The sequence below is a fragment of the Maylandia zebra genome, linkage group LG7 (assembly GCF_041146795.1).
Source record: "Maylandia zebra isolate NMK-2024a linkage group LG7, Mzebra_GT3a, whole genome shotgun sequence".
In the NCBI taxonomy this organism is placed as follows: domain Eukaryota; kingdom Metazoa; phylum Chordata; class Actinopteri; order Cichliformes; family Cichlidae; genus Maylandia; species Maylandia zebra.
The window spans coordinates 67,467,154-67,488,259 of NC_135173.1; the positions used below are offsets into that span (position 1 = coordinate 67,467,154).

Sequence of the window (21,106 nt, forward strand, 5' to 3'; positions counted from 1 at the left end):
TTCCCATTTCTAGCCTGAACATCAAAAGGAGAAACAATGCCAACAAAGAAAACTCAATGAAAACAGAAAGTGGTCTGAGAGGTCTGATAAAAACATGACTGAAATGATACTCTGCAGCACATCCATGAGATTACAAACGTTACTGTACGAGCGCCAAATTTAATTTAAAAACACTTCATTCATCTGCGCGCCAAAACCACAACAAACCAGATCAATTCTACAGAAAACACGATCAGTTCTGCCCATTAAAGAGTCAGATTTTTATTTAATGACAGAAAAATACGTTTTTAAACATTTTCTGATCTCTTAAAAATCTCTAAACTGACCGCTCACACCTTGCAGGTGATCCACTCACCTCAGAGGTCAGCTTCATCCTCCCTGAGCTCCCACACACGCACTGGAAACCAGTTCAGCACAACACACACAGTAAATCCCCACCCGAGCAGCTCCATGCTGGGAAAAAAACATCACGTGACCCTCGTGACCTCCCAGGCTGGAAGCAAAACAGCAGACAGAGGAATGTCCATCCACTCGGGCTTGAGCCACATTCACAGCTGATGTCTTAGCCTCAGGTTGAAGGGAACAACAGCATCACCAACAAAACACCGAGATCACCGTCCAAACTCAGGATAATAAACCCCAGTCACACCAAAGTCCTGTGATCTGAAGACACAATGACTCACAGACTCACTTTCCTGAGTGGATGCTTAGTTGTTTCGTCTAAGATGAGCGGTATTAGCTCCGCCCCCTCTAAGTCAACCACCTTCTGGTTGGCTGCCCCTCACAAGCTGTAGGATGTTTATGCACACACTGGTCTTAGTAAAACTTTGGTCATGTTTAGTATGAATATTCACCACTAGAATAGGAGACATGAAGGAATATAAGGAAAAGTAGGATCATTTCAACACAAAACAAGGAGACAAATCGGGAGTGTTTTATCTTTTTAACTGATTCGCATCACTAAGGACTTGGATTTTATATTCCAGGTTTCTCCGAAATGCAGCTTTAAACTGGCACACTTGCACTTCACACTTAGCAGAGGTGGCCTGAGGGTTTTCTTCCACTCTTTTAAGTCTTATTATCTCATATGTTCACTCATACTCTCTCTTTCTATTATGATTTTTTTTACTGTGTTATATTGGGTTATCAACCCATCTGTTTCGAGTAAACACCTAGATGTTCTTCTTCGATTTGCTATTATATATAAACAAATACAATTTAATGTGTATTTTCCTGTTTTGTGGTATAGATATCCATAAAACAAGAAGGTAACTTAAAATGAAACTAAAGTCGTAACTCTTAAATTTGACATTTTGTGAATGGAGTCTGGCGTGGCGCTGGAAGCAGCTAATAAACTGTGTCACGGTACCGTTCACATGACAGGTGCAAGGAGGAGTTTTATGCTGCTCGCTGATAAATTAATATTTGAAGTTATCCATAGTTATCTAACAATTGTTTGTTCGGTTTTGTGCGTCTGTCAGTAAACGGGGACTTTAAGTTTTTAAATTAGCCTCCTAGCTAAAACCAAAAATACAGCCTGTAGCATTAGCGTTTCTGGGGATTTACTGTTGCCTTAGCGTAGTGACACGTTAGCGTTTCCAAACACGGAATTGAGCCAACAGATGTGATGATTTGGAAGAAGACTGATTTTACCTGCTATTAACGAGTCCCTTCGGTCATCCAGGGTTTAGCATGTCAAAGCCAAACAGCCTCAGCAGCAGCAGCCTGCCAGGAGCCCTACGAGCTTATCAACCTTGCGAGACGAATTGCGATAAATAAGCTGCTAAAACGAGCCGATTCGCCGATTATAGCGTCCTGAGTCTGATTCTGTCCAAGTAAAACTTTTACAGAAGAAGAAACGCGTTCATGTACACGAACGTTTCATTTATGGGATCTGATGTGGACAAATTAAAGGGGAGAAGCGCACCGGGTCACACCGACCCCTACAGGCCAGCGCGGTGTACTGCACCTCCATCTTCTGTAACTCTCCGTCACCACCATTACACCCACACTTCCAGGTCTCTGATAGGATCGGAGCTCAAGACCACACATTTCATCAAGCATTATTTTTTATGTCACTACTTTATTTTATCCATTTTGTGCTTGTTCTCAATTTTATTTACTTCCCCAGCGCTGTCTTCATATTTAATTATTTCCGTAATTTCCATGCACTAACCTGCATGTAAGATGCTATACCAAGTTTGCAGGATGTATATACATTTTAAATAGCAGTGACAGAAGCAGTTTATGTGAACAAATCATTTTTTTAACTCAAAGTGATGAGAATCAAATCTTTACACAACATTTAAAGAAACAGTGAGCCGAGTTACAGCTTCAAACTTTGCAAAATGAATTTTATTTATGCGTGCACGGGAGTCACTGGGAACAAACGCCAGCCTGAGACTTTGCTGTTTTTAGTGCAGGTGGAGGTACAGGAGACTGAAGAACAAGTTTCACGCAGCACTTTGTAAAACCAAGAGAGAGAACTGGAAACAAATGACCTGCTGCAAACACCTTTCACCAGCAGGAGGCAGATTTACCCAGGAAGTTTAATGTAGTAGCTGAAACTTGAAATGAGAACAGTTTGAGAGCAAGTTCAGCATCATCATCCATTCATTGACTCTCTTATTGGACAAAGGATGATGAAGCTGCCAGGCAGCAGGAAAAGAGGAAGACCTCAGAGAAGATTCATGGATGTAGTGAAGGAGGACATGCAGAGGGCGACGCTGGGATAGGAGGAGATGGAGGCCGATGAGTCGCTGTGGTGGGCAAAAGAAGGTGGTGGCGATTCATTCCTCTGCATTTTCTCTTCCCCCTCGTCTATTTTGATCATTTCATTCTGGGAATTGGTGCCGAGTGAGAGGAGTCGCTTTCCAGGTGCTTCAGCTACTGTTTGGTGCCTCATACACGAGAACACCCATCCTTCCTAAACCTCTCCTCCTAGTTTCCTCTCATGTCACCTCAGTTCAGTCTCACGTGTTTTTATTCGCTGAAAGTAAAAAAAGCTGAGTGCAGATCTTCTGGGTGTACAAATGTCTTAGTTTGAAACTTTCCAAAATTAACAAAGCTATTCTTAAGTGCTGGAATTTACAGTAAATACTGAGTACTTTTACAGGAAACAGAAAAAAATTAACTGACGGCCACTTTGCAACCCGCCTCCGTCCCAGCTCCTCCTTTTCAGTGTGACTCAAGTATTGCATTAACTGATTAGGAATTACAGCCATTTACACACACAGTCAACCACCATGAGACAGCTCCTTCCATGACAACATGAGCAGATGAAATACACAGAACTATTCCATCAAGGAAGCGAGCGAGGCTAAAAGAAAGAAAGAAAAATAAACCTTTAGGACTGGCCAAATAAACAATCTGGATCTTTCTTTAAAAAGAAGGAAAGCGCCGAGCACGTCAGCAGCACCAAAGTGTCTGCGAGACAAATACAGTGGATGATCACAGAGGTATTTCCATGCTTCACGAGATCTAACAAACCGAGAACACGACGAGGAGGCAGAGGTATAACTGTGAAGGTCAACAATCACGCCACGCCTTCACAAATGGAAATGCAAACAGTTTACAGATGAATCATCATCATCATCATCATCATCTACAGAGTGGGCCACTGTGGGGAAAATGGGTGTAATTCATAAACAGTAACAGAACTGGTGTGAAAACCTGAATTAAAGCTCTAAGTTGGCCCTTCAGTCACATCCAGTGTTTGATTCAAATCGACTGCGATGGCAAAAGTTAAACAGTTTCATCTTCCAGCTGCTCGTCTGTGTTCTTCTCCTCAAAGAGAGAGTTTTAAGGAGAAGAACAAGCCCAGGCTGAACACTATGAAACCAACCCGCACTAAATAACAGCAGTAAAGACTCCCTTTAACACGACAAATGAGAACAAGAATCTCACGACCTGAATCTGAAATGGAACAAGCATGGGGCACGAATCTCAGCCGGCACCGTCAGCTCACACTGAATATTTTTAATCATCTGTAAAATTAAGCTTAAAAAGGAACATTTTCATTTCAAACTTAAAACAACTCCCTCTCAAATCTCTAAATCTTAGACTAGTTTAAATTCTCACCGTCAGTTTATACATGTACACTTCTTATTGTAAACTTTATATTTAAGACTTTGCTGTTGTTGCTGCTGCACAATAAAAAGCTCCTATGGAGGCGAAGCGACCAATTACAGACGAGAATTTGAAATAAAGAAAAATCTAAATGCAGTTTTGGCTCAAGTCATTACATTTACCTGACAATATTCCCTGTGACACACACACACACACACACACACACACACACACACACACACACACACACACACACACACACTACGACTGTTTCAGAACAACGGGGGAAAAAATCAAAGTGAAAACAGAATCTGAATTTTTTTTCCTGTCACTGACATGACGGCGAGAAACGCTGCAGCTGGACTCTCGTGGAAGTAAATCTGGAACCCCTACTCTGTGCTGAAGTTAATTTGCTCCCATTGAAAAGGCAGAAGCCTCAAACATTACTGAGGTCAAAGGTCACAGAACAGAAACCACGACCCCGAGGATGACGATGGTTGGAGGATGTTATATAAAGTCGTCGCTCTCACTGCTGCTCTCCGAGTTCCTGTACCAGTCATCTTCACCCGTGTTCTCCACAAACCACTGACCTGACAACCAAAAAATAAAACAGGGTAAAAACATTAAATCCTGTTTCTAAGAAAGCTGAAGAGCTGCAACACTGAAGGGAAATAAATAAAAACACAATTCAATGATTCAAAAATCAGTTTAAAAAAAACCCACCAGTACAAAGACAACGCATCAAACATCACAAACGCAGAAATTCTGTGGATGATAGAAAATATCTGTTCGTTTTACATGTTGCATCACAGTAGTGCCGCACACAGCAAGACACCCGTCACCCTGAATGGGACCAGTGGAAGAAGATCGATGGACTTCGCTTCACTCAGTCTGAACCATGCAGAGAAACGTGTTCCTGAACATTTAAGGTCTGCAGCCTGGCCTGTGCACACGTTTCTCTGCATTATATCAAGATTTCCATTTTTATTGTGAAAACCAATGATCTTTTGCATTTTGACACCGACAATGTTTCCATAAACTGTTCGACTTCTCGTCTGTGAGGGCAAAACAGCCGGGAGTCGTGGCAGTGCGGGGGCGGAGCACCGAGGTGAAAGGCAAAGCTTTCCATTTCCAATCCACCAACTTTACAACCATCGCTGCTTTGAACATTGCGTTTCTCCAGACCTCTGATGTCCTCATCCAAACTATTTAGAAAGGTTTTAAATATTGGGCTTACGTGATTTGCAAATCATTCCGTTTTTGTGCACATTATCCAGAATCCCTAACATCAGCGTTTCACGTTCTCAGATTCCATCAATAACAGTCACATTTAGACTTCGTTGGGCTTTCAGGATCTTACCATTTGGCACTCCGTCCTCTTCCTCACCCTCAAAGTGCTCCATGTCATAACTCACAAATATATTCTAGGACAAGAAATATCCTATTAGTATTGCTGCTTTTCATAACAAGGGGCAATTACTGCTTTTACTATATTTCCTTACAGTTAACGTGAAGATAATCCTATATTTCTTCTGTAAATCAAAGAAAACTAAATCAGTACCTTGTTTCTGAGGAGTTTGTCCCAGATTCCCGGCTGCTGCTTGACCAGTTTGAGAACTGGTTCATTGTATTTCATTTCCCAGCAGCAAACGTCAGCTGCGATTTCGTAGCGAAGCCCCAGGTCAGCTCTGTAGAACCGACCGTTCACGCTGCCACTGAACACAATCAGCAAAGAGAGAGCAATCAGCAAAGGACCAGTTCTTCTGTGTAGTCATCTATTGTAGTAAATACAGTAGGACTGTCCCCAGAGGACTGCCCTCTGCTGTGAGGGACAGAGTACGTCTGATTTTATAGGGAGGTGGTGGTGAGATAAACGGGGCGCGAAGGATTTTACAGAAGACGCAGGACTTGACTGGGAGCAAGAGGAGGTGCAGCGTCCAGGACTGAACGAGGCTTCAGCGGCTGGAGTCTGTTTTAGAGAGGATTTAATGTGTGATGACTGAGAGGGTGGAGTCGTGGATGAACTCCATGTTGTGGACCTCTGAAGTCACAACCAGGGAGGCCAGAGTAGTTACACAAGCAGTTAAAGACGGACTAAGGAGACTGAAAAACTCCTGAAAGGTCCCAGAGGAGGAGGATGCTGATGTGTCCCCAGTCTGCAGCAGTGAGGTCATTTGTTGTATTTATGAGGGCCATGTCCGTTTTTTTGAGAATGGAGGAGACGGCAGCTGTTTGAGAACTGCCAGGCTGGGTCCTAAGGATTTACTGATGATGGAAACATGATGACACAGGGGGGGCAAGACCTGACCGAGGCGGTCAGCCTGTGATCCAGAGGACAGGTGGAGCAACTTTAATGACCGGCTAAGTAACTTCAAGATGATGGGATGAGAGTGGACAGGACTTTGTTGTTTTGTGAGAGTTTAATGCGTTTTCATCTACACGTGTAAGCTGCTCTCAGGCGCTTTGTGTAAAACAGAGCCTGATGACAGCTTTCTTTGCACAGAGCTTGGATTGCATGTTCTTTTCTTACTTATCCAAATGTTTTTTTAACCGAGACAACAAGCATATCCTACTGCAAATAAACTACCTGCGTTCATTAGGTCTTTATTTCAAGTGTTTCACATTCAGTCCAGCACCTACCGCTGTTTCCACAACTTAGTGTTAAAAACACCGCTGCAGCTCTACAGAAATGTCTTTTGTGGCTGTGTATATACGAGAACGACATTTCCTGTGCTGTGTCGTCTGAAACCTTCTGACAGATGCTTGGTGGAAAATGTCTGTTTTTTCGTCATTTGAATCATAAGAATACAAACCTCTCCATCTGCTCAGCTGCTTCTGATGGGATGAGAGTGGGCAGGACTTTTATACATGACAGCAAAGCAGTCTGGCACCTTGACTTTTAAAATCAGAGTAAGATTTGCAAAGGCTGCCGATCTTGTATTTATTTTTTTTACTTTTAATTTTAAATATTCGTTATGGTTCATGTGCTGGTTTTCTTTAAAAAAAAAAAAAAAAAAGGTCATGTGAAAATACCCAATCAGAAAGCCAGAAAGTATGGCTGTGTCATCATTTATGGACTAAAATACAATCTGAAAGGTTTCAAACTGAAGACTGAGTCAGAAGTGTTTACAGCACTTTTAGAGGTTTATGTCTTACGAGTGCAGGCAAGCAGAAATGACACACTGGTGCAGTGTCTGCAGTGATGTGGACGGTGACGCTGTCCATTTAGTGGACAATTTAGATTCCTACTCTCACCTGTGGCCACAAACACTTTAAACGAGTAGACTTTAAACGATCACAGACGCAGAAACACTGGGGAAGTGGCAACCGGTCCATAAAGATCAAGAACCTCACCTGGTTGTGCCAAAAGGCACAAGCTCAAGGAGCCACAACAGGACTTCTTGAGCTGTGGTAAGTTAGTGAAAAGATGAGATATTGGCTACAGGCTGCAGAAAGGTCAGAGAATGGAAATCACTCCGGAGGACTTCAGAGTAGAGCTGCATCCAAACAAACCAGCTGAGGTGGTTCAGTATCGGAGCGGTACACCTGCCAGGTGAGGTGTTTTGGGAATGCTCAACTGAAAGGAGCCCCCGGGGCAGAGCCAGGACATGCTGGAGCGATGTCTGGTGGCCATGAAGACGACAAGCTGGACTTGACTGATTAGACTAATGACACAGTGAAGGCAGTGCAGACGAATATTTGACCTGCTAGTGTCACGAATAAGCTTTGAATGCCTTTTAAAAGTAGCACCGTGGAAGCTAATGGTAGAATTATAATTGTAATAATGTGACACTAAACGCTGATATTAAAAGATTTTATTGGGAGGGTGGAATAATTAAATCAAAACAACAGGAGCAGAAACTATTTGCTGAATTACGGGACATAAACTCTGTGATGGACTTTTCCTTGTACCAGCGTTTCAATGTATCTGCCTAAACATTTTGCACATCTGCTCTAGATTATGGATTTTTAATTAAATGGCTGAGAATTATTCAGAATAGATTACAAAATAACTTCATTAATCCAAAGAACTGATTAACTTTGCGTCAGATACCAAACAGAACTGAGTGTTTTCACAGCTCACGATTAAACTCGAGTGTAATTCACATGCAGGCTGGTTATACTTTTGTTGCCATGATGCCAGGTCTCTCTTGGAAATGAGATTTTTTACCTGGATAAATAAAGGATTAATAATAAATTATGGTGAACATGTACCCACTCCCACCTGTGTAAAGTGCTCTAGATAACAACCTCCACTGAATGTTGGATGTGATGCCAAATAGGCAAGCGCTCATTGAAGGTCTGAATCTCACAGACCTATAAATGACTCTGTCCGAGCAGAAGTCGCAGCGCTGCTTCTCCGGGTTTGCCAGCTTCACGGTGACAATCGCAGCGTCGGGCGTCTGGAACCAGCGGATCAGAGGGTGGAAACTGAAACAACCAGGAGATGCACGTTAGGACGAAAATCAAAGCTCTGGACACTCAACACCTTTAGGTACTGATGCTGCTGTGGGGAGTTCTTCCAGCTTTTACCTTTGTGATGCATCATCAGAGCCTGTGCTGATGACCTGCTGCCTACTGCTTTGACCAGCACCTTCCTGCACACCTGTATACACGTGCCCCCACACACACACACACACACACACACACACACTTAACTACACGCTGAGTAGCCAAAAGATTATTTAAAAAGAAAAGAACTTTTTGCATTTACGTAATTTTTTATGGGGCGTGGCCTCTGAGTGACAGGTGGATGGCAACATGAGCCGCTCTAGCTGCTAGCTTGCTGCCCGGCTTCACCTGAACTGGACCTCTGGACCGTGTTTGTGCTGTTGGAGTTTTGTAATGCAATTATCTGACCAATAATATGGCTGCTGTGAGGTTACTGTACTAACAGACCTGTATTTAAAATTTAGGATGGATTTCATATATTATTTTCGCGTCTCTTATGGGCAAAGGTAACAGCCACGCCCATCTAAAACCTGGAAAAGCTCTGATGTCTTTGTTGTTACTGAAGTTTGGACTGAATAAGCTTTTTACCTTCTTCATGCAGGTTCAGAGCAGCAGTGTAGCTGGTTGATGGGAAAACGTCTCCAGCTCTGGTGCTGCGTGTAGGAGAATGATAAAGATCAAGTCAGACACAACATCTGAAGGATAATAAGGAAAGCATTGAGTAATAAAGAAAACTGGAAGACCTCGTCCATGGATGGAATTTACAGTGAGGTTTGTGCTCTGAGACTATTTCTGTTGTTTTGTGAGAGTTTAATGCGTTTTCATCTACACGTGTAAGCTGCTCTCAGGCGCTTTGTGTAAAACAGAGCCTGATGACAGCTTTCTTTGCACAGAGCTTGGATTGCATGTTCTTTTCTTACTTATCCAAATGTTTTTTTAACCGAGACAACAAGCATATCCTACTGCAAATAAACTACCTGCGTTCATTAGGTCTTTATTTCAAGTGTTTCACATTCAGTCCAGCACCTACCGCTGTTTCCACAACTTAGTGTTAAAAACACCGCTGCAGCTCTACAGAAATGTCTTTTTTGGCTGTGTATATACGAGAACGACATTTCCTGTGCTGTGTCGTCTGAAACCTTCTGACAGATGCTTGGTGGAAAATGTCTGTTTTTTCGTCCTTTGAATCATAAGAATACAAACCTCTCCATCTGCTCAGCTGGCTTCTTATCAGTGCTTCTTTGTCCAAAACCACCCTCACTCTCTGACTGGGAGTTCTGATCACACACTGGGACCAGGTGGTCTGTAGGTGCTGGGACCAGGGACTGGTTTCCTGACCTCATTGGCTCTAGTGGAGAAAGGTCTGGAGCCTTGAGGTTGTTGGCCAGAACTTCTTCCTCAGCTGTAATCCTGACATCCTTCAGAGATGTAATATTATCTCCAAGCCTGAAAAAATCCACAAACACCTGCTACTTTAGTCTTCTTTTAAGAAAATTGGCTGATCAGACCTCGAGTGAATACTTTGGTTGGTTGTCCCTTCACCTGGACATGTGACCTTCATCCTTGCTGCTGCTGTTCTCCTCACACAGCGCCCTCAGCAGGTCCACATGCTCCGGGTTCCTGATTCCCATCCGGGTCTTCAGGATCTCCGCCTGGACGTTGTATTCATTGATGACAGTTTTCATTCCTGGAATCTGGGTGACCCGAACCTTCAAGGAAGAAAACAAAAAGGGAATCCCGACACAACTGGCGGTGCTAAAAACCAGTCCAGCTCAGGTAGGACACACTTGAAAACTGAGACTTTTTAAGCTTTGTAAACCGTAAATATCAACAGCTTTGTACAGATGGCTGTATGGAGAGATGATTTAAAATGTAAAACATCACCATTGGATCAACAAAAACTGTGTTTCCCAGGCTGAGAACTACTGTAGCTCGATGCTGAAGTCCGCGGATCTTCTGGCTGATGGCTCTGGTAACCTGCAGGCGCAAAACAAATAGAAAATTAAACACTCTTTTTCCCTCGTCCCGTTCTTAAGATGGAAAGAGAACCTCTGGTGAAGAATGTCTATCTACCAGAAGTAAAGTCAGAGAATGCATGAATTATTGCCTCCAGATCTCAGAGGAACATTTAGCAGTTTAGCTGCTTGTTTTGGTCAAGGCTGCCATCTCCCTTATTTCTGTTTGTTCTTTGTAAAAAACAATATTTTCATTATTAAACATCTGGTTGACCTTAAACAGCATGGTGGCATCTTAAATCATGCACATAGACTGTAAAACGTTTGGGGGCTCATCCAGGATATGAAGCTCTTGTGCCCAAAGCAAGATTCACGGCTGCCAGTAGCTCCCAGATCAACTTATAATGAATAAACAGAAATGCAACAGCAGCAGAAAGATAACGCCAGTGCTGATGAATGACTGCCTACTCTGCAACCAATCAGCTCTAAGAATAAATCAGAGAGGAGAGCGAGAGAAGTGGTGGAAGCAGCAGAGGAATTAATTGGAATTTAAATCGGAGCTTAATTATAGTTGACACTTTTCGATAGCTTGCTCAGCCCCGTACTTTGTCTCTGATGCAGGGGTGCTCAATACGTCGATCGCGATCGACCAGTCGATCGCAAAGGTAGTATTGGTAGATCGCATGGCATTAAAAAAATAGATGCCAGGCTATCATCCATCCCGTCACTTGATTGTTACAGGGAAGCCAGTCAGATGACATCAGATTTTTTCTGACGCTTAGGTCGCTGCGCATGCGCAAACAGCGGCGCGAAGTGTAGTAAAACTGACAAGCTAGTCAGCGAGTTAACTCCAATTTTTAGCTCTCGGTTTTTTTCTCTTAAACCTGGCCGTCAGCAGCTACTGTCCGGACTATGCATCCCTGGCTGATTCAATTCAGTGCAAGTCATCAGAGTAAACTCAGGTAATGACAAAAAATTTACATAGTTAATTGTGTTGTGAAATATTGGATATTGCGGTTATGCATGTATACATTGTAGATATAAAGAATCCTCAATATATTTATAAATAAGTATATGTTTTGGATTTTTGTAGTGGGTAGATCATTTTGACTTGGTCATTTTATAAGTAGCTCACATGCGGAAAAAGTGTGAGCACCCCTGCTCTGATGTAATCCTTTTTAATCCTAACTTAATGAATGATTGTGTTAGATAACAATGCGGCTGTAGCTGTGAGTGTACATGACTTCAAAGTGAGAAAGGGAAACCTTGGGGTGCCAGCTGATCTCAGAATCAATTGGTTTGACCCGGCAGACAACGATCTCTACGGCCTGTCCAGGCAGAGAGTGAAACTGCTCCGGCAGCTCGAGGATCTGATAGGATTTCACCTCCTCCTCCTTTCCCATGTCAATGAAGCAAGCAACTACGCTGAAAAACAGCCGGCCGCCTCTGTCGGGCACAGAGAGGAGCTTCACCCTGATAGAAAACAGACAGGAGTCGACTTACAGTGATGAACTCGCAGTCCCAGAGTGTGAGGCTGAAATCATCGCCACCCAACGGTGGTGTTTAGATTTGATTTGTCAGACCTGTGGAAGACATCGTCCTCCTGCACAGCGTACAGTCCTCCTTCCAGCAGCTTCTTGGCTCCAAGCTTCTTCTCTGCGTAGTACGAAGCCATCTCAGAGGCCATTTTCTCAAAGCCCCCGTCCTCCTCCTCGACGATACGGCCGTAGAAGACTGACGCTGTCTTTATGTAGAGCGGTACAACCTCGGATACACAGAGTCACATCCACTGTTTGTGTTGTTTTAAGTACAATCAGTGATCGTTAAACAAATATCAGGGTTTCATCCAAGAACTCCACTACTGAGCCAATGTAATATCCTGACAGCTGCACCATGATTCACAACATCACTCTGAGAACAGAAGCATCATCCTCACTTCTATGTCTCCAGATGCCGGCAGTTTGGACTGATCCAGCTGTGAGACGAAGCGGTGGCGTTCAGGACAAATGCCATTGTTTCTGCAGGGGAAAGCACACAGAATAACATACAAGTCATTTTCTCTTTACTGTCTGAAACTCATGATGTTATAGACAACGCAAGCAACAATATGGCTAATTAAAAAAAAAGGGTAGGTAAAAATCTGATTGGCAAAAGAACCCAGCATGAGAAAGATGGCTGCCAGTAAGTCATCCATGTGACAGACAAACTTATCTGCAGACTAAAGAATAAGGCCCGGACCAGTGAACAAGACTGAAACCACAGAGTCGTGTATAATCTGGAGACCTGCACACGCCAAAACTCTTCAGGTATCTGCAGAGGGGGCGGTCTGTTTTCTGGTCCTCGCGTGCCATTTGTACCCCCTGTGCGAAGGTCAGCAGCTCGGGGGGCAGCAGGGCATTTGCCCTTTCCAGGTAGCGCAGAATCCCAATGACGTGGCGGGCGTTCCTTTCTGAGATCAGCAGCACCGACCTGGTGACGGCTGAGCTGCTCCTCGTTTGATCCTGAGGAGAAAAATTAAAAAGTCATCCAGGACCTCAAACATTGACGGTTAACATCTGCTTACGTTTCTTAATACTGAGCACTTTATTAAGAACACCAAAATACATATGGCCTCCCTTTGCTCTGAAAGCCATATTTTCCACACAGCTCCACTGTCAGCCCCAGAGAATGGTAGGGTGGTGTTCAGGGTCTTAATCTCCTGAACTCTGCTGCACCAGCTTGTTTCATTTACAGTCTGATCACTTTGGAATATGAGTATTTTGGAGGCCTTGCTGACGGCTGGGCTCATTGTCAAGCTCCTCTTGAGGTTCTTTAGGTTTTGCAGAGACGAGATGATCACTAAACTTTTAATTCTGGGTCAGATCAGAGCACAGCGGCAGAAGAAATATAGACAACCACAGTTTTTCTGTTTGGATGTTTGTGTGAGCATACACTTGTTCTGTAGCTGCAGGACCCTGTGTTACCTGAATAAGCAGGTGTACAGGTGTTCCTAATAAAGTGCATCCGCCACTCGTTCTTACTCGTTTTGAGAAGTTCCTGAAGTTTTCAGCCATGCAGAAGAGTCGGCTGCCAAAGAGCTTAGGAGAGGAGGGGAAACTGTAATGGACGATGCAGGTCGCATCTCTGATATCCAGACCCTTGAGACAATCGTCGGTGGTTACTAGAGGTCAAAGGTCAAACAAGAAAAAGAAATGACAACTGCACGGCTCACGTTCAGGTTCATGTAATCAGGTTAACGGTCACCATCAAAACAAATTGAGAACTATTTTCAGTTACCGAGAACAACGTGAGTGCCGGGGCCGATGTCCTTCTTCCACTGCTCGAGCACAAAGTCCATGTCGTGAGTTAACCCCTCGTGGATCTTGAGGCAGAAAACTGACCTGGTGCTCACAGCCTGACGGAAGAAAAGGTCAGGAGGGCAGATTTAAATTAAAATTATTACTTTTAGTTTAATCAATTGCACACAGTTGAGTGCCACAGAGAACTGGAGCTGTTTTTAAAAGGTGAAGATTATAAAACATCAGTGTGTGTGAGTGAAGCAGGTTTATGTGTCTAGTGTTTTGTTTGTAGAGTATATTATTGTATTACTACGGGGCGACCGTGGTTCAGGGGGTTGGGAAGCTCATCTGTAACCGGACGGTCGCCGGTTCGATCCCCTGTCTCTGTCCTGGTCGTTGTGTCCTTGGGCAAGACACTTTATCCTACCGCCTACTGGTGTTGGCCAGAGGGGCCGATGGCGCGATATGGCGGCCTCGTCAGTCTGCCCCAGGGCAGCTGTGGCTACAACCGTAGCTGCCTCCACCAGTGTGTGAATGTGAGAGTGAATGAATAGTGGCATTGTAAAGCGCTTTGGGTGCCTTGAAAAGTGCTATATAAATCCAATCCATTATTATTATTGAAGCAGTAAGGATTGACTTGTTATTTTACGGCACTGGATATCTGTGTTTCACTGCATACATTTATATGAGATCATTGTGTTTGAGAGACAGGATGAAGTCGATATCTTCCTGTCCTGACTTTATGACAAAATATATACTTGGATGTAAAAAGCAGCCCGAGTGTCACCTTGAACACATCTTCGACCTCCTGAAAGGAGTTTGCTACGATCAGCGTCTTCTGGCCGACGTCGGGGCTGAAGCCAAGCGTTCCCAACAGGACTGAGATCTTACTGATATCCAGAGTCATGAGGATGACCTGCAGGGGGAACAAAACACAAGCCAGTAGAGACTTCCGCTTAATGTACTGTGCGATTATTTCAGTTGCGTTATTCAGCTCCTGATCAAACTGTATGACTGAATCGTAGGTAGAGCTGGGCCATATCATACTGTTCACGGTAATACCGGTACAATGCTAGACAACGATAAGAAAATGAAATCTCGCGATATAATATGGGTAAAACGCGCAACGCATAAAACGTGCCTTTGTTTTCATACACACATGGCAGAAAAAGCATGGCGGTAACGGAGAATGAGAAAGGCGGATCGTTGAGTGAAACAGATGAACCAGAACTGGTTTGTAAAAATGGTGCCACTTCAGTGATGTGAAACTGGTTTGGTGTTTGTCCGTCAGATACACAACAAAGCACTTTTTTTTTGTAGAACATGCAAGCGGCCGTTATTGCCGTATCTGTCGGACTGAGGTGCTCATAAATCTGCGAGTAATCTGGGTCCTAAACTCTGTCCACTTCAGGTCCCAAAGTCAAACGAACACTGCAGTATCACTAAGAGTTAAAAACTGTCTAAATTCTTTCATCTTTAATAAAATGATCAGCGTTGCTGCTCTACCAGGTGTAACTATGAAGTTTAACATCCAGGCATCCATGAAAACAGAATTTATTACATTTAACGGAGTTAGAAGTTAGCAGGAAGTTAGCTCGCTAGCTTCCACCTAAAGATGATGTAGCATGTTCTGACTGAGAGATTTCTGAAATAAATTCAAACGTACAGCTCTGCTATCACTTCCAACATGAATGAAGACGGAAAACTAAACAGCAGTGACGTTTGTAGGGTTACTGAAGTTGGGCTAGCTGGTATATAATGATGTGCTACGTGACCGCTAGCGACACAGCTATGTTAGCATAATATAAACAAGCTAACTTTTTTCCACTCGATAAAAGTTACCGTGAGGGTTCCTGATAGTCAGGGACAAATGCAATCGCATGGCAGGATGCTGTGAACGGATCAAACTTCAGTCAGGAGAACAACTGAGATAATCCATCCACAACACGAGGTTAGTCATTAATATACTGCAACAACATGGGAATAGAGCCGCTGTGATAGAATACAGCATTAATGAATCAATGGTACAGAAGTGGAGGAAGCAAGAAGAATGAGTTGAATAAAGTTTGATTTATCTGACTGCTTTGTTTTGCTTAATGTGTCTTATATTCCCGTGCACCTTATGGTCCGAAAAATCCGTATTTGACTTTTTTTATTTGGCACACTGCAGTTTAATGCTGCAAAGCACCTCTTTTTAACTTCAGTGGATATTATACATGGTTATGCTCAGGATATGTCAGCCCATTTCTACTGGAAATGTTTTTTGGTTAAACTTTCAGCAGGGATTTTGCATTTTCACTGTTAAATGTTTATATAGCTTTAATGCACATAAAAACAGCTGCTTGTTTAAGTGAAATTTTTTTTTTGCGCTAGTAAAGTTGTGCAGTTGTATTTTGTCTCACATCAGTTACAGGGAGTGCAGAATTATTAGGCAAATGAGTATTTTGTCCACATCATCCTCTTCATGCATGTTGTCTTACTCCAAGCTGTATAGGCTCGAAAGCCTACTACCAATTAAGCATATTAGGTGATGTGCATCTCTGTAATGAGAAGGGGTGTGGTCTAATGACATCAACACCCTATATCAGGTGTGCATAATTATTAGGCAACGTCCTTTCCTTTGGCAAAATGGGTCAAAAGAAGGACTTGACAGGCTCAGAAAAGTCAAAAATAGTGAGATATCTTGCAGAGGGATGCAGCAGTCTCAAAATTGCAAAGCTTCTGAAGAGTGATCATCGAACAATCAAGCGTTTCATTCAAAATAGTCAACAGGGTCGCAAGAAGCGTGTGGAAAAACCAAGGCGCCAAATAACTGCCCATGAACTGAGAAAAGTCAAGCGTGCAGCTGCCAAGTTGCCACTTGCCACCAGTTTGGCCATATTTCAGAGCTGCAACATCACTGGAGTGCCCAAAAGCACAAGGTGTGCAATACTCAGAGACATGGCCAAGGTAAGAAAGGCTGAAAGACGACCACCACTGAACAAGACACACAAGCTGAAACGTCAAGACTGGGCCAAGAAACATCTCAAGACTGGTTTTTCTAAGGTTTTATGGACTGATGAAATGAGAGTGAGTCTTGATGGGCCAGATGGATGGGCCCGTGGCTGGATTGGTAAAGGGCAGAGAGCTCCAGTCCCACTCAGACGCCAGCAAGGTGGAGGTGGAGTACTGGTTTGGGCTGGTATCATCAAAGATGAGCTTGTGGGGCCTTTTCGGGTTGAGGATGGAGTCAAGCTCAACTCCCAGTCCTACTGCCAGTTTCTGGAAGACACCTTCTTCAAGCAGTGGTACAGGAAGAAGTCTGCATCCTTCAAGAACAACATGATTTTCATGCAGGACAATGCTCCATCACACGCGTCCAAGTACTCCACAGCGTGGCTGCAAGAAAGGGTATAAAAGAAGAAAAACTAATGACATGGCCTCCTTGTTCACCTGATCTGAACCCCATTGAGAACCTGTGGTCCATCATCAAATGTGAGATTTACAAGGAGGGAAAACAGTACACCTCTCTGAACAGTGTCTGGGAGGCTGTGGTTGCTGCTGCACGCAATGTTGATGGTGAACAGATCAAAACACTGACAGAATCCATGGATGGCAGGCTTTTGAGTGTCCTTGCAAAGAAAGGTGGCTATATTGGTCGCTGATTTGTTTTGTTTTTGAATGTCAGAAATGTATATTTGTGAATGTGGAGATGTTATATTGGTTTCACTGGTAAAAAGAAATAATTGAAATGGGTATATATTTGTTTTTTGTTAAGTTGCCTAATAATTATGCACAGTAATAGTCACCTGCACACACAGATATCCCCCTAAAATAGCTGAAACTAAAAACAAACTAAAAACTACTTCCAAAAACATTCAGCTTTGATATTAATGAGTGTTTTGGGTTCATTGAGAACATGGTTGTTGTTCAATAATAAAATTATTCCTCAAAAATACAACTTGCCTAATAATTCTGCACTCCCTGTATATCATTATCGCAAATTTTCAAATATATATCGTGATAAATATTTTTGGCCATATCGCCCTGCTCTACTCGCAGGGGTTAGAAGTTCGTAGGTCACGATGCATGTTCTCGCACTATACGGCTCGATGTGACCCGAGTGCTCACACTGTGTCCAGATTTTAGCTTGGTAACATGAAGTGTTACCAAAACTTACATTATATGGCTAATATACAACACAAAATCAACAATACAACACACACCCACACACGATCCAACTCTTTTCACGGTTATTGTGGTCGTGATAATTTTGTCAGGCCACATCGAAAAGGCTCGGACGAGCTTGCCAAAGTTCTACAAGTTGTGGCTCCATCGCTTGTGTCCAGATCACACGCTGCACTGTGGCGTCGCTTCGTCTTTTTCACTGACATTTCTGTGTTTGCGCATCTACAGTATCAGAGGTTGCGCTAAATCGGCTTGTGACGCTGCTAAAAATGGTAATTGGCCTGTATTTCTATAGCGCTTTTACTAGCCCCCCCTAGGGACCCCAAAGCGCTTTACACACCCAGTCATCCACCCATTCACACACTGGTGGAGGCAGCTACAGTTGTAGCCACAGCTGCCCTGGGGCAGACTGTGTGATAGCCTCACGAGGGGTGACCAGGATTTTAAACAGGTTTGATGTTCTTGTAACCATACTATTGCTTATCAGGAGCTGGTCTTATTACCCCGTCTATACTACACGATGCACGACACGTGATTAAGGCGAAACTCGGGCCGATCCCTAAAACGGTAACACAACTAAAAAATCCAAAAATCACACAGTGTGTGCCCAGCTTCACACTGCACCCAGCTCCTTCCCCTTTACTCTTATTTTATGCAGATACTTAAAAAAAGGTAACTGAGACCACTGTTTAACCCTAATTTGAACAGGAAAGTTTTTACTGACCTGCTGAACGTTACCATAGAGAGCGGCTTCCTCAGGAACGCTTATGACGATGCTGGGGCATGGCATGTAAGTGGATAACAAACCCTCCATGTGATTTGTCCATCTTTTGGCTACAACAATCAGCTGTGGAGGACAGGAATCACTTTCCTTGTCAGAGGTGACCTGGAAGTGCTGCAAGATGGTCGTCATCTGACAGAAGAAACAAAAATATTTCAGGCTTGGTAAAATCCAACCATCAAACTCTTTGTAACTACAAACACCGTCTAACTACAAAATAGCAGTTTACTCTCTTAAAAATATTATCAATGGTAAAAAATACTTTTTTTTGGTTTAATGTAGCTAAAGAACACCAGGCCTGAAAATCTGTTGTTTCCAGTTTCAAAAGCCACTTTTGTGTCATGCTGTGTTGTACTTTCTACATTTGTGTTGCCACCTGTGTGACTGGCCGTGCAGACATGTTGCACCTGCTCTTGTTAACCTCAGCTCAAGCTGAGCTGTCCCTCTGATTTCTAATCCTGTCCGTTCTGCTCATTCCCATCAATAATGACCACTTCCCGTCACTACAAAATACGACTTCACAAATAAAACAGAAGATCATATTTTTCCTTGAAACAAACACAGCTATCAGAGAATAACATTGATGTAACTGCAGCACATTCTAGTTTCAATATTAATTTCACCAGATGGATCGCAGAAGAGTTTCTCTGCTAACTGTCACGTAAAATAGCACTAGATGTAGTATTTTACAGAAACTGCATCAACCTGCACAGAGCAGGTGAGCTGGGCAGGAAGGGCCTGGAGAATCTAGCCTATTTTCAAAATAAAAGACTCTTATTCTGAAACACTCTCTGTTCGAAGGACACACAAACCTGAATCTTTGACAGAGATTCTGTTCATAGCTGTCATGGATAGAACATCCAGGGGTAGCCAGGGGGTGGAAAGCTTCTGCTTCAGGATCTCACTTCTGGGTTTTACAGATAGCATGGTTCTGTTGGCTTCATCAGCAGGTAGCCTCAGGCTCACACTGGAGCAGTTCACAGCTGCGTGTGAATTAGCACCTCAAAGTCTGAGGCCGGAGCAGGACCATGGCCTCCGGGTCACAGACTAATTATATGCTTTAAGTCTCTTGGGGTTTTGTTCAGGAGTGAGGCAAGAGTGGAGCAGAAGAATCATTAGTGATGTAATCATTGGTTATTTTCCAACCCTCGCTTATGGTCACAAGCTCTCGGAGACGGTGGATACAAGCAGTGGAAATGAGGTCCTTTTAAGAGTGGCAGGATGAGGAGTTCAATGATTCCACATCAAAAGGAGCCAGCTGAGGGGGCTACAGAGCCTCTCCAGGATGTCCTGGGAACACTGAGTGAGCTGGAGGCTGGAGACCTGGGCTTCTCTGCCGAGGCTTCTGCCCCCACAATCAGTCTGCACGTCCTCTGTACCCCTGCACATTGTACTCTGCTTATCTTTTGGATTCAGGTTTGTAAGCTTTGCATTTTCTGGAAATAATTCTCTCTAACCCCTCTGATAAGTTTTATTACAGGTTACTATTTGAATTGATCCTATCTGATGCCCGTCAATGAAAACAGAACTAAAAACTGACGCGATGTGTGCACATTTACAGTTGTACATCATAAGTCATCACCTCATCTGGAGCCAGACTGAAGAGCTGGTCAGCTTCGTCCAGCACCAGGTGGCACAGCCGCAGGAAGAGGAAGCAGTGGCAGGACAGCAGACGGACCAGACTGAAAGGAGTGGTCACCAACAGCAGGCCTGGAATTAATCAGATTAGAAGATTCTGAATAGTTACTGATGTAAATCAATCATTTATCGACCACCTAGCAGACTGCGATGATGCTCGTTATGCTTAACTCACAGTTTTTGGGGATCTTGACACTCTTAGCCTCGTCCTTGTTGATGCCCAGCAGCACAGTTGTGGGGTAGAGCTTTTGGGAGACCTTACTCACCCCCAGGAGGTCATATACAGCTTGGACCTTCTCCCAACCGGGACACAGCAGCACAGCTATGGGCTACAAACATACGAATTGATAGTGACAAAAGCAGAATTCATCCATGCTTCCTGCCTCCTGTGTGTGCACTCACCCCTGAGCTGGAGGTGTGGGAAGTGAAGATGGAGTTCAGCATGATGTGGGTAAGGAGTGGGGTAAGGTAGCTGAGCGGCTGGTCTGCGCTGCTGGAGATAACAAGGGTATGGTATCCTCGAGCCACAGCTGGCCAGCTGTAACAGTCAGCTGGAGACAAGGTGCTGTACTGCTTCCGCTGCACCTGGAGACAAACGGTCACTGTGAGAGGAAACCACCAAAAAACCGCACTTCCTCTAATGCCCACTAGATGCTGTCTCAGTACTACGACTCAAAAAACACAGATGCTTCGTGAGCCGTGGTGTCTACGTCCACCTTTTCTACTGACTGTTTGAAACTCAGATGGAGGTTAAAGAGCGGCGAGGG

At 43.7% G+C, this 21,106-nt stretch overlaps 2 protein-coding genes across 4 annotated transcripts in view; both read right to left on the reverse strand.

Annotated features, from left to right (window-relative positions):
• ankrd27 (ankyrin repeat domain 27 (VPS9 domain)) overlaps window positions 1-1,930 on the reverse strand; it is a 29,777-nt gene extending 27,847 nt beyond the window's left edge. The window contains exon 1 of the mRNA XM_012925134.3: window positions 1,654-1,930. The gene's annotated coding sequence lies outside the window, so the exon portion shown is untranslated. The remainder of the gene's footprint in view (window positions 1-1,653) is intronic.
• Window positions 1,931-2,326: 396 nt separating this feature from the next.
• tdrd12 (tudor domain containing 12) overlaps window positions 2,327-21,106 on the reverse strand; it is a 33,923-nt gene continuing 15,143 nt past the window's right edge. For all 3 annotated transcript variants that reach the window (XM_023154112.3, XM_023154111.3, XM_014411303.3), the window contains exons 18-37: window positions 20,742-20,924; window positions 20,515-20,668; window positions 20,284-20,411; window positions 18,645-18,833; window positions 14,541-14,669; window positions 13,752-13,869; window positions 13,496-13,635; window positions 12,759-12,976; window positions 12,412-12,493; window positions 12,059-12,240; window positions 11,741-11,948; window positions 10,405-10,497; window positions 10,063-10,229; window positions 9,724-9,966; window positions 9,109-9,173; window positions 8,602-8,674; window positions 8,386-8,499; window positions 5,630-5,783; window positions 5,429-5,492; window positions 2,327-4,658 (exon numbers count right to left, since the gene is read on the reverse strand). In XM_023154112.3, coding sequence (XP_023009880.2) covers window positions 4,576-4,658; window positions 5,429-5,492; window positions 5,630-5,783; window positions 8,386-8,499; window positions 8,602-8,674; window positions 9,109-9,173; window positions 9,724-9,966; window positions 10,063-10,229; window positions 10,405-10,497; window positions 11,741-11,948; window positions 12,059-12,240; window positions 12,412-12,493; window positions 12,759-12,976; window positions 13,496-13,635; window positions 13,752-13,869; window positions 14,541-14,669; window positions 18,645-18,833; window positions 20,284-20,411; window positions 20,515-20,668; window positions 20,742-20,924 — 2,787 coding nt within the window. In that variant the 3' untranslated portion in view covers window positions 2,327-4,575. The remainder of the gene's footprint in view (window positions 4,659-5,428; window positions 5,493-5,629; window positions 5,784-8,385; window positions 8,500-8,601; window positions 8,675-9,108; window positions 9,174-9,723; window positions 9,967-10,062; window positions 10,230-10,404; window positions 10,498-11,740; window positions 11,949-12,058; window positions 12,241-12,411; window positions 12,494-12,758; window positions 12,977-13,495; window positions 13,636-13,751; window positions 13,870-14,540; window positions 14,670-18,644; window positions 18,834-20,283; window positions 20,412-20,514; window positions 20,669-20,741; window positions 20,925-21,106) is intronic.